Consider the following 13,989-nt stretch of genomic DNA (forward strand, 5'->3'; position numbering starts at 1 on the left):
TTGACCAATCACAGTCGAATTTGAGGAGAATAATCGACTGTGATTGGTCAACTTGCGACTCACGACTTTACGACTGAAAACACTAAAAATATATAAATAGGAATACTCACTCGATGATTGGTTCTTACCTTCGGATCCAACCAATCACGGTTTAGGAAACGTATCGGAACGCGAAAACGCACGAAATTTCACGAAGTTATGCGGACGTGGACTCGCGTCGGGAACGGGGGGAGAAACGACGCGCGCGCGGTTGGCACGATGGAGGGGGTAGCGGTCAGCGACAACTGTGGCAAGTTTCCACAAGTGAAGAAGGGGACGGCGTCGGACCTATAAAAGCGCAGGCGGAATGCCCCAATCAGTGTTCGAGGAGTGTCGTAGAGATGTGGGGGACAACACGAGCCTGGTCGGCCTGAACTTTTTAACTGCGGAGTGAGATCGTTGTTTGCGATTCGACCAGACTGGATTTTTGGAGGCGCAACGGAGGACGAGGACGCCTACGAGGAAGGGAGAAAAGTAACGAGGGCACGCCGACGGCCGAAGCGCGGAGCATAATACGGTGCGTGCGCGCGTAACACGTCAGACGGACCTTTCCCCCCCCCCCGGGCCCCGAGAGGATTGGCCCCCTTGGAATTTTTTCGACGAGGAGGCGTGCGGAAACGCAAAAACGCAACCGCGAGGTGAATTTGGCCAGGAGCCATCCGATCCGGTTCGTTTCGGTAGCGTCGTAGCCGGTCGTGGTGGAAGCTACGGCCGCGGAAGAAGGCAAACAAACGCAACGGCTCCGTGGTCCGCCATCTTGGACAGAGAGTGGAGCGTTATTGTCGCGCCGGGGAGCGGGCGGGGAACGTATGTGCGCCGCTTTTCCGTAATCGGCGGCGTGAGAGCGGGCCACGCGAGAGGGTAGGAGAGGAAATATATTGAGCTAAAGGTGGCTAACGGTCATCGGATGTGGTCGAATTTGCGAGGTACGCGTACTGGGAGGACCGTGAGAGAAGAGGAACACGAGGCGAGGTAGCATCGCGCTAACAGCACCCGGGGGCGCCCCGCCGCACTTATCCCACCGCGTCGTCACCGTCGTCGTCCCCACCACCGCTCTGCCCTGGATACCGTGATTATTGCGCAGTTGGAAAAATTGCTGAGCAGGGACGCGGGACGCCGTCCCCCCGAGAGGCGAACCAGCCAACGTTCACCGGTAGGACCCCTTTTTTGCTCCTTATGCTCCTTATTTTTTTCAGCTTTCCGCATCGATATCGGTCCGTGAACGCGCCGCGTTTATCGCCCGTTTATTTCCCGTGCGGAAGAACGCTCGTCCCGCGCCGGGACGCGCGGCGTTCGGAAAGACAAAGAGCCTTCGAGGATTGAGTCACGAGTCGATTGTGAAAAAACAAAGACGAGGAACAAGGATATTATTTGCGAGAAGTTATAAATACTCTGTTATGTTTAATAAATATTTCTTTTTTACGTTTAACTTTGGACAGCTGCTCGAACGTTGAGGTTTTGAAATTTCGAGAAAGTTAATTGATGCATATCTTTTGGGTTATTTCTTGTCGTTTGTTAAACATAAATCTTTCAGCCCTATGCACATTGAAACAAATAGTTTTATTACAAGTTGAAATGGAGTTATTTCCGTTGTCCGGCTTATTCCCTGTTTTTATTGCCTGTACCTTTGTATTGTGTTCAAGGCTTCGAAATCAAATCACTGTGTGTGACTGACTGGTCAGGTACCGGCAATGGAGAATAGGAATTCGGTGCGTCGGAAATTCTGTTCCTGTTGCCTGTGATTTTCATTGTGTATAGGGCCTTGAGCTTTTTTCGTTGTAAGTAAACGTAAAAAAAAAAATGCTTTATAAAATGGAAGAAGAGAAGAATTACACTGATGCCTCTCTCAAAGGAACAAGACGTCACAAATTCTTATAGATCCCTCTTTCTTTTGACAAATATTTCGTTTCTATTTTTCAGTCTTTTCAGAAAGGATGTACACAATGTTACTTTATTTCCTTTGGTTCTCAATGATCAGAACAGTAATTTTTTTTTTAATTATTATTTGTCGTAATTTTGTTCTCCGGGAAAAGGTATTTGACGGTGAAAGTATGATAGAAAGTATGCAGTTGACTTTTATTGAGCATCTACTCGTTGATCTATGAAGATTTGTGTTGTAACCAGAATCTGTTTTTAGATGTCGCAAATGCATGCCTTTAATCATGCTAAAGTTCTATCATGCGACGGATATTACAAATTATTATGACGCAATATAAGGAGAAAATATTAGCATAAATTATATCTTACATTTAATAAAGCATCCGGAATTTTTTTCTCGATAAAATTAAAGAAAATGCACAGGCTATAAAGGAAGTTTGTTATGTAAACATACGTATTGCAAGTTCAATAGTTCTTTTACGCTACATTCTGCAGACCATGTTGCGCGACATAACGAAAAATTTCATTTAGCGCGACGCAAGAGGCGAGCGGTATAATATAACTGCACCAGTTATGTTAATGAGCTTATGTTTTTAATTTATAATAAATTCCGACAAGATCTGCTTTCTATTTATAGTTTTAACATTTTCCACTATTGATGAATTGACCGATCAATTTTCAGTTTTCATTTAAAAAAATATATAAAAAATATTGTAAATATATTATATTCACGGCATTGAATGTGACGCTTGATCGATTTTTTATGTAAAATGTGTTTTTTGTAATTATGATGCACAAGGAATTGGAAAGTTGCAATAAACGATCAACTTTCTCGGCATTTTTGCTAAGAAAAGATTGATTAAATAAATGATTTTATAGCAGGAAGAGAAGAGAGATATACAATTTTTATAGTTTTATCAACTTTAAGTGTACCAGAATGTCAATAGTCCTCGTTTTGAAACAAAGAGAGTAGCGTTTCCTCTTTTATAGCGAGAAAAAAATAACAATGTAGATGCAAATCAATTTTAGAGATATGGTGGAGGTGTCAACATGGAAAGAGAGAAGTAAATATTGGGAATATATATACGAATTTGAGGGACTGCTTTGTATTGCAGGCCGACGAGTTGGCTGAGTGACGTGGAGGTGTAGTGAACCGAAACAGAGGAGAGATAGATAGACAAACATCCGAGCCATGACGAACTCCGCGCCCAAGTTAGACAACGCCAAGGTGGACCGACAGGCCTCGCCGAAGGTCGGGTATCAGCACAACCACCACCATAATCGTTCCAACAGTAAATCATCGCCGTTCTTATACAAGAACGGTCGCCACGCGGTCAGAAACGCTAAAGACGGCCGGCAAAGCGCCAGCCCATACAGCCCGTCGGCCAAGAGCGCGAGAAGCTCGCCACAACAGCTACAGCAGCAGCAACCACCACAACAACAACAACAACAAGAGCAACAGCAACAGCAGCAGCAATCATCACCACTACCACAACAGCAGCAGCAGCATTGCGAGCAGCACAGTCCGAGCAGCAGCCCGACCAACAACTTCTACGCGGGCGCCAAGTTCTCGGAAACGCCGTCGCCTGCGAGCGTGCCTAAACCGCCGAGTCGTTGGACGAGCAGATTGGTGAATGGCTGCCGCCAGTTGGACAGCGCGAGCGAATTTACGAGGCAGCTGCGCATAGTGCTGAACGTTCAGGCTTGATACCCAAAGACCAACGTATACATCAGCAACGCGCGAGGTGAGAGGTGGCGGCCGTCAGTGGCTCCTAGAGAATCAGGTACGGTAGGGAATCATCGTCGGTAAGAATCATCGGCCGTGAGGACTGCGAGAATAAGAGGGACGATGATAGCGACGATGATGAGGATGAATGTGAAGATTATAATGATGACGATGATGGTGACACCGTGTGCGGTCCATATACACACGGGTTTTCGATTTTATCGCGCGAGTGGATATCCCGTAATCCGTTCTTTACGCTAAGATACATCCAGCATACAAACTTGAAACCTTATATAAGACTATGCATCGCGAGGGGGGGGGGAGGGGGGTGACGACACGGTGCATCGGTGCGTCCCGATGCCGCGATCAATGTGTGTGCACGCGAGAGATACATTATATATGTATATATATGCGTTCTGGAACTCCCATCACGCGCCATTGTGACAAAATGTAAGTAATACTGTATTTTAGATTATCGTATACCGCTAAACTTACAAAAGGAACACAAAGGAGAGCCCCACGTACATACATATATATATATTATCTGTATAACATCTGAAAACACAAAGAGAGAGAGTAACATCCTCAGTCTGACGAGACGACAAGCGCGAGAACGAAGCGAAGATGCGCTTCGCGATTTTGTCAAACGATGGACTTCAATATCGACGCGTTGAAAAACAAAAAGAAACAACGTCCGACGATTTTTCGCGACCGCTCTTTCCAAAGCGATTTTTGGAAGCACACGCGCTTCACGCCGTTCTCGAGACAGCCGGTGTTTCTAACGCGCATTTTTATTATCCCCTCGTGCTCTAATTTGACACAAACGGCGTACGCAATCTCCCGATCCGTTGCTACAGATATGCTGGACAAACAATTTTGCTTAATAGCCGCCCGACTAATGATCGTTATCTGTATACTTCTTTATTAACAGTTTCTCTCGCGGACTCTATCATTTTTTTGGTATTACGGATCGTAAAGGGACACGGCTTCGTATAGGAGATTTATTTCATGCAGCTTTTTTTTTTTAATTTCCGTTTACTTTTCTTTTTCTTTTTCATTTTGTGTTGGAGATATTTTTATTTTCTTGCTATTCCGCTACTCACTGCTATCCGTTACTCTTTACGTGAGATAAGTGTATAAGGTGTAAGTTTTTTTTTTTTTTTTTAGTTTCTCAGTGCGTGTTACGCGAGTGGGTTAATTAAACGTGATTGACATAACAAAGAGGTAGGAGGGGGATCGGGAGAAATCTGAATGGAGAGGGGAGGTGATCGAATGGATACGCTTTGCGGATACGTTATGACGGTTATCATGACGTTGCGGGAGAATTCACATTTCGATCACGCTTCTCGCGCTCTCGATTTTCGGCGATGTTTCATCAACAAAATCATTAATGAAATTGCATGTAAATTTAAGATTTATTTTTACGATAGGGGGGCAAAAAAATAGAGACAGAGAGATATGGAGACAGGGAGAGAAGATTTGGCTGGTTCGTCCGTTGCAAACGGAATTGTCGCAAACGCGTCTCTCTCTCTTATTTATAATCTCGATTTATAAACAATTTCAAATCTATGTTTATTGATCATCACAATGACTGTTGTTACATTTGAAAAATTCACGTACTAATGTATTCTAATGCTTTATTTAGACGCGGATATCGAGGACGAAGATTTTTAAGAGGGAAGAGAGTATTAGCGTCGCGATTGTCCTGATTAATTAACGTCGGATTGGCGATTGTCTGTCCCTTCTTAGGGCGCAATCGTGGCCGTAACAGAGAAGATAGGGACATTGATAGCGACATTTAAAGGGCGGTCGCGTCCCTGATGGGGGGAGGACCGAGATTCGTAAGATAGATTAAAAGCAGGAACAACAGTTAACGATAACGGACGTTAACTCGACCCGTCCTTGAAGAGGAGTTGTCCTTCGTGCGAGTTTCTGGAGTTTCTTTTCTTTGTGCCGGACAGAAAGGAGGGGGCGGTCGGAACTTTTTTTCGTTGGTTTACAATGCTTTACGGGCGCAATTGTCATATCAAACTCGCACCACTTCTAAACTATATACCGGACACAGTAAATGGACTTAATATATAATATAGTAACGATAACAATAATATTTAAGGGTAAATAAATAACAATAGTGGTAATAAGTTAAGGCCTTAACGATACGATAGCGTGGAGAATACGATCGATTTGACATTGCACAATCAAATCGACAAGTGTGGTTTCGTCGGATTTAGATTTAGATTTTCAAAGCTTTAAAATTCTTGTGTGTTAAATATTTCTTTGTTTATTTTTTTTTCTTCTAAGCAAAATTATTTCAAGCCACAGACTGAACAAAATTCTTTGACGTAGTGTTTTAATTAATGTTTAATTTTTTTTCTTTTATAAGTTTCTTGATAACTTGCAAATGATTTTTTTGCAACTGTCTATGTCCACTTTTCTCCTCTTACGTCAATTGCTTTCTTCGGTAGGCGATTAGTCTTTAGGTAAGAACCGAGTTTGCGAAACGGGTGTGATTGTGGAACGCGCGAATGAGAGTAGGAAAGTAAAATGACAAAATTGAGACACGAGAGACCGATATCAAAACGCGTGATTTCGATTTTTTTTTCTTCGATTCCTCGCTCCGTATCTATAGTTTTGTAAGATGAAATACGCGAACGGTATCTATTATAGCAGCTAACACACACGCACACGTACGTTTGATCTACGACGTCGAAAATTATCGAAGGAAAATACCGTTTCTTATACACGCGGACAGAGGCAAACGCGAGTGCTTGTCGGATGTAAACTCTCGAACGTGCGCGAGAACGGACACACGTTCCCTTTCCTTTTTTTTTCATCCTCGGCGCGTCGTGCGCGACCGGGCTCCAAGAGAGAGAGAGAGAGAGAGAGAGAGAGAGGAGATCGATAATCTCGGGATAAGCACGCTCGAAGGAGAGAGTTTGGCAACTCGTTTTCACGAATGCGCACGAATTACGAATCATCACAGGCCCAGAGATTTGTTTTTTTTTTCTTTTTTTCGTTTTGTTTGTTTGTTTTTTTAATACGATCGATACATGCACTTTTGCGTTCGAAATTTAATTCGCCGTCGTCGTCGCGAACGGCGACGGCGAAATCCGTGTCTTGAACACCACGAGAATCGATGAAGGGAGAACGAGACGATCGCGACGGAATTTAATTTTACGCGACGGTACAAGGAGCTGAAACGCTTTAAATCGCAGAGTATCGGTGAGTTTGCAATCATTTTGCAATCACATCGCCTGTTTCCTTTTTTACTTAACGATTCTCGTTTCTTATTCTTCCGCGGGTTGGGCAACAACACGCGGGACGATACCGACTAATATCTTGGGGGGGCCCCCAAGATATTGCTCCAGTATCTCTCCACGTGTTGTTGACGAACTTGCGCGTGTATCCCGAAACCGCCTCTTGAAAACCGTCAAATACAGGTTGAGACATTCCTGCTCAAACGCGGATCTTTGAGGGAGGCGGTTTCGGAGTGGCATCACACGAGAGTCCGAATTCTACTTCAAATGATAATACTTGTGTATAAGTATATAAGAATAGTAATACGCAATCTCACTCTGAATTGAACAGGAGCCCAAAACACTTCAAATAATGAAACATGTGTACATACTACACAATTCTGAATTAAACAATTTGACGGACCGTATTTTATCGAAGCTGTCAAGCCGGCAGCTTGTTAATTCAATAGGTAAATTCTTGGATCAGCTACGTATCCACTTATTCGCACAGCTCCCGATTCGATTTGCGACAAACAAATCAGCTCCTTGTGACATAGAACCGTCTGTACCGCATTATTTTAAACGCCGTATATCGATAAATTCGTGCCGTTATTTTTTTTATTTTTTTTTGAAAATATTTAATTTATCTTTTTTATATGTTAATTGTTGCTTTTCGTAGGTGATTTTTCATTGTCGCTTCCCGCACGCGGTTCTCGCGGCGAATTGTAGAGCCGGCTAGAGAGACGTCTTGAGGCATCGCGATCTTGTTCAAGAGCCTTCGAATTGGTCACCGAGCAGCCGAGTCGACGCGCGATTAAAGGCGAAGACTTTCTATCTCGGTGTGCGGGTTCAGGGCCGGATAAATCGTCACGGTCGCAGAGCTCGCGGTAGATCCTTGGAGCGAGAAGGAAACGAATTCAACACTGCCGTCCGGTGAGAGAAAGGGAGACAGAAATGCGCGATATGTGGGGGGCAAGTGAAAACGTGCGTATCCGTTGTCGCGAAGACGCGCGCGCCGATCAGCCACGCGATCCCGGAACAACCAATGTGTAAATTATCAGCTGCGTAAACGAAAATTGTAGCTTCGATTGTTAAGGGAAAAAGTCTTCCCGTAAATCGGGAGTACAAACAGGGACGCGTTCTCGTCCTATTCCCCGAGATTCCAGGAGCGCGTGGCTAGAAGACTCGAACGTTCGTGTTGAGGGCGGGCCACGTGTAATCGGAATTTTCGGAGGACGGCGATGGGCGCCAGCGCCAGGCTCGATTTTTCCCTCGCGGATCTTTTTACGGCGCGAACGTACAACCGGCGAAAAAGGAAGGATTATACGCGTAAGACGAACGACGGAGAGGAGGAGAGGTGGAGAAGAGAAGCCACGAATGACAGAATCAATTGTTTAACGAAAAGAAGAGTCGGGAAATTAGCTGTGATGATGACTCAATAGATACTATTAACTTTTAATTGATAACTGATTAATCGATATAAAATACATATATCTATATACATACATATATTATGTATACCCACACGCGTACGCGCGCATATATTATATATACATTATATAAGATTTAAAAAAAAAACCGATAGAGAAAAAACCGCAAAGTAGAGTTTAGGTACGATAAGTAATGGCGTTATTAGTTGGATAAGAGAGAGAAACATCGCGATAGATAAGCAAAGGGGAAAGAGAGAGTGAGAGAGGGGAGGGAAGAAACGCGTTTTCGCATCTTCTCTCTTTCTCTCGCTCTCCCTCTCTTCCACGAGAGAGAAACGGTGATACGATATCCGTATTCTTCATGCTTTAATATTAATAAACGTGATTAATTTTTGACGGTTCGATATAAACCGGTAAACGCGCTCGGTGATATTCGAGGACCGAATGACGAGCGCGAGAGGAAAGGCAGAAAGACATCAGAAGGGGGGAGGGAGGGAGATAATGACCCGAGCGTTTCCATCTTACGGCTTTAAAACACGACCCGTCGTGTCGTGACTATACACACATGCACACATACAGATATAGCTGATAATGATAGCTCGTAGTCTGTAATTGTAAACGACGCGCGGCTGGGTCGTCCCGGAAGGACGCGGATCGATTTGAAGCGCTGAGGACAGACCAGGTCGCCACGAGGCTCGTTCCGAGGAACGAGATTGCCGAGATTGCGAAACGAATTTTCAAGTGGCGTCGTAATGGAGAGAGCTGAGCGCGACTGACGTGTGTCGGAACGCGGAAGACTTTTTCCGGATTCGTGGTCCATTTGGATAAATCAAAATTTAGGAAAAGCGCCCGATATCGAATACCTAAGCAAGCTCTCTGGATACTTGATTTCAAAATTTTTCGAAACTAGACTCGATCCGCTCTGCAGTCTCAGCGCTTCATTTCCGAACGAGCGATTGGCCATCCTCAGTAAGCGCGTTTTAGATGTTCAAGCGTCTCGACGTGGTCACTCCGGAGCCAAATGACGTGTATACATAGACCAAGTATTCCTATGCTTTTGCGATGGAGGGAGTGAAGCCGGAAGTTGGCAGTTCAAGACGGAGATGGTTGATTTGCCCCTGGTGCTTTCTCACTCTAGCTTGGATCGACTGTCAAGAGTCGTCATAGAGTCGTCATTAGAAAATGAGAAAGTACTAAGGGCGAATCAACTATCTCGCTCTGTCTTAAACTGCCAACATCCGGCTTCGCTCCGCGAGTAGAATGCTTGGTCTATGTACACGCGTCATTGCCGGAGCCACGTTGGACCAGTTTTGTTTCCGTGAGAAAAGCAAGGAAAAAAGTCTGGGGGGGAAAAACGATCGACGCGGATCATCGTGCGTGTGATATCCCTGAAGAAAGTTCCGGGTTAGATTTTCTCTCGTGACGAGGAGGCTGACCGGCAGACGCGGGACGACCCATTATCGGTCAACATTCAATTGTGATATTGTAACGTACAAAATCGCAAATAGGCTCGGGCTTAATTAAGGGCGGCAGGCGAGACGATATCGCGAGGGTGAGCGGGTATAGAGTCGCGTCTTCACACGAGTTTCGCGGTCGCGTTCGCGCTACGCTTGTCGCGAACGAGTTTCGAACGGGAATCGACGAGGTGGTCGATCATGTGGTCCGGACGTTCCATCGTGATTCGGCAACATTTCTGTAGTTGCCGTCACGGACCTTTCGAGCGAGACCCGAGGCGCAAAGAGATCCGTGCTTAATCGCTTCATTATTAATTCCCGACAAGCTCGCAATATTTTTCGTGGCAATATATATAACGACGACAAACTGAGAAATCTTATTTTACAAGGATCGGATTCCGTCTCAAACGATTCGGTACATTTTATTTGAGCACATATCTGCCTAGTCACGTTTTCTCGATAAATTATTCCTTTCGGCGAAGACGCGAAATTATTATCACCAATAACAGACTTTTTTTTTTACATGGGAGAAGTCTTTAAAAAGACACTCTCGACTGCTGGCTACAGTGCCAAGGGTAATGTGGGATTCTATGCATGTGCATCGCGAAAGATATTACGTGCGTAGCATACCCACTAAAATCCTCATGGTGGCCACATCAGGCGCTGTGGGAGACTGCCCCGGGAACTTGGCTCTTGCATTACTTTCAGGGACCAATAACGGACCTGAGAATTTTATCATCTGAGAGAACTTTTCATTTTATTTCGCGGATAAATCCAAATCGCAGCACTATCGCCGTTCAAGCGTACACGTGATATAAATAGAAATAGCTATGCATGTGTGTGTGCATATATTCTTTCGCTATATATCTTCGCTGCTTTCACACTTTGAAAGAATTACCAATTCTTGGTTGGGCTTGGATTATAGCCGCATCTTATCTCTCGCTCGTACTCTATTGGGGTGCCATTAAAGAATTAAGTAACATTTCGTTTATGCTTTCTCGATCACGGTGGAGCAAAGCGGTAGTAGGTGATAGTAGGGGGAGGAAACGCTGCTGGAAAATTTCACGGTGCTCTTCTTACGGACCCTCCAAAACTTCGTACAAATACTTCCTACAAAAGTATGCAGTTCTGACAAAGGGAATCGCTTTGGAACTTTCACGAGGAATCCATCGATTGCGGAGTTGATCGTTTTAACTTTAAATTTATGGCTCCTTCTCGGGGGAACCTTCTGAGGAAACCCCGTTTTCCTCTTCGAGCAAACACCGAGGTGTTTGGGATGAACGGGCTAGCTCTCGATGACCCTACGCGAATGGATTAGAGTCGAACGCTCATATACAGCTTTTTAGCAAATGATAACTTTCTCGCAGGGATGAGTAAATCATTTTTTTTTTAGATATATCTTTTATCTACGTTTAATGTACGCTTCTTAAGGATGACTTTTGCAGACACGAGGACAGTTAGTATCGCGTAACGTGAAACTACCTTTTTTTCTTTTTAATCAGGACTTTAACTTGTTTTGAAAGAATTTTTTTTTACGAAAAGTAGAACGAACAGATCGTTCGTCGCAACGATACCGAGTCCATTCACGTTTTATCATCGAAAGGTCTCTGCGCGCAGAAATCGAGAATCGGAAGGTAACTTTGAAAAACTTGGCGAATCTCCGTCGTCGGAGAGACGCGGGCTACTCGAGCAAAAGCGGAGATATTGAAGCTCATCGTGAACGAAACCAACGTGTTCCGAATCGGAATTACCGCGGTGTCTCGCGATCGCGTGCCCTCGGGGGTTCTCCGCTTCCCCGTTCGCCGAGGAGGGAGAATCCCAAATGGGGCGATTCGCGAGGGACCTCGGAAACCGACCCTTCCGTCATTGTACAAGACTCGCGTACACGCTCACGTCTTATCATACCGAGCACAGGGGACACAAACACGCAGCCACACGAAAACACTGTGTCGATTAATTAAATAAGCCTTAAATTTAGGTTTAAGTTGAGAGGTTTGACAAAGCGAGAAACGAAGGAGAAGAGGAGAAAAAAGAGAGGGGAAAAGAAAGAGAGCGAAAGAGAGCATGGTTTATACATACCGAAGTACTCATGGTCCAACGTTACGAACGATCCGCAGCTTCTTCAAAGAAAAAAAAGAGGGGCGAATAATGGCGCAAAATTCTCGATTTTCCTTTTTCTCCGCGATTTTTACTCGATCGATTATTATCAATTCACTCCTCGGTAATGACGACAGCATTGTACATTCCTTCGATCTTTTTATTCTCCGAAAATTCTTGCCGTTCGTAAATTTACGCGCCCCGTGCCTCTTTTTCGCATCGCTCACTCGTCTTGCCCGACGTTAAAGTCTCCTTTTCCTTCTTTTTTTGTTTTAAATTAGTTTTTAAGCTTCGTTGTTACGGAGAAAAGGAAAGCATAATTCGAGGCACGAACTTCGATCTCAATCGTACCGCGAAAGAGCTTTTCACCTCGCGGACACCGATTCCTCAGGGTCCGCGTAAGCGCCGACCGTTTACGCGCGCCCGGTGCGTCAAAGCCGGTGAATTTTGAAGTCGTTCAATTAATTAAAAAAAGACATCTCGAGGGGCTAGATAGAGTTCGTTTTTTTAAGCGGAGACACGCGTTCATCGACACGTTCGTGGCGGGAGGGAGGAGGTTGTTCGCGGCTTGCCAGAGCGTTTCGCGCGCGTCCTCCGCGAACCCCCCGGGGAGTTCGACGGGGGAATCGACCCCCGTCGACGTGACAATATATATATATATATACATGTATATTCTTTTTTTTATCCTTCCTCCCGCCGCCGTGTGTGAAACGCGGTAAAAACGCGGCTGCGCGACGCGACAGTGCGAGGGGCACCGTCGGGGGGAGGATTTCATTTTATTCCTCGCGAGAGAGGGAGATCTTAGCGGTCTCCTCGAAAACGTGGACGATGCTCCCCGTCGCTCGCACCGTGGCGAACGCGCCGTCGGAAGCGAGAAGAATCGTTCGCGCGGCGAGAGAACGCATTGACTATTTGAGCGAATCGAGACCATGTACCTTGATATATATATATACATACACATATATATAGTTTAGTATATTTCCGGATAATGAAAGTGTGAGTGTGTGAGTGCGGTAGAATGCGTGCGTGCCAAAATAAGCGAGTGCGAAAAGAATGAGAGTGAAAAGGAATACAAAAATATATATATAGAAATATATATACATGCGTACGGAGGACGAGAATGTGTGTGCGTGAGTATGTGTGTTACGTATGGGTATGTGTGCAAAAGAGCTTCCTCTTCCAAGGGCACGTTTTCTCTGCCGATCCGTCGATCTTTTAATCGATTATTGATACTCATTGTTTATAAACAAGGCGCAACACGTGCGTGTATTGTCAAATATAATTCTTCGCGCATCACCATGTGCGTTTGGCTCGTATCGGCCTTTGTTTATCTCTTGATGAGACGAGGAGCAGAGAACTCCAGCTTTATGGAAACTCGTGACTGATACGTAAACGCAGACGGTGATCGGCGCGGCGATTGGGAAAGTGGCACGTGGAACCGTTCGGCGGATCGCCGGAAAAAAAAACGTGTCGCTCTGGATCAGAATTGTTTTCGCACGCGAGCAGGTCCGTGATGCGGAACGTCGGTTCGATCGTCGTCGCAAGTAGCGCGCGAGCAAAACGGTAGCGCGCGTGTGAAAGCAACTTTCCCTATTTGGTAAATAATCGCGTAAGACGTTCCCCTTATAATTTCTTGGCGCAGGGAGAGGGGGGAGAGATATTTTCTGCGTGTGTGGAATCCGATCGTCGAGAGAGGAAGATTTCGCAGCGACAAATTAATCGCGAATCGTCGGTAGGGAAGCATTGTCTCGAATTATCAAAAAGAAAGAATCGTTCATTAATGTTTTTCGTTGATCAGAGAAATTATTGTAATCGGTAAACGAAGAACATTGATCGAATCATTCAGAATTAAACAATACAGATGCGAATATGTACATTTCAAATCGTATAACTTTAAAAGAGCTTTAAAGATTCGAACTGACTGTCACAATCTACGGCAAGTCCTTAATTTTTTTAAGGAGATATTACAATTGACTAAAGATTTTTTCTTTGTCATTTATGTCATTTATTACTTGCTGAAGGTTGACCGATCGTTTATTGATATTATCCTAAAAGGCTATTGCCGTCGACGAAAAATGATTCATATTGCGAGAAAACAAAATTTTATACAAAATTTATATTTATTTACA

At 44.7% G+C, this 13,989-nt stretch overlaps 1 protein-coding gene across 1 annotated transcript; it reads left to right on the forward strand.

The window, feature by feature from the left end:
- Positions 1–377: 377 nt before the first annotated feature.
- LOC112460675 (myb-like protein P) lies at positions 378–13,989 on the forward strand. The gene is made up of 2 exons (XM_025025472.1): positions 378–1,192; positions 3,033–13,989. Exon 2 carries the CDS (start codon positions 3,110–3,112, stop codon positions 3,623–3,625), a length of 516 nt encoding a protein of 171 aa, XP_024881240.1. The 5' UTR covers positions 378–1,192; positions 3,033–3,109; the 3' UTR covers positions 3,626–13,989.

Source organism: Temnothorax curvispinosus, unplaced genomic scaffold (assembly GCF_003070985.1).
Source record: "Temnothorax curvispinosus isolate PA1 unplaced genomic scaffold, ASM307098v1 QBEX01010704.1, whole genome shotgun sequence".
In the NCBI taxonomy this organism is placed as follows: domain Eukaryota; kingdom Metazoa; phylum Arthropoda; class Insecta; order Hymenoptera; family Formicidae; genus Temnothorax; species Temnothorax curvispinosus.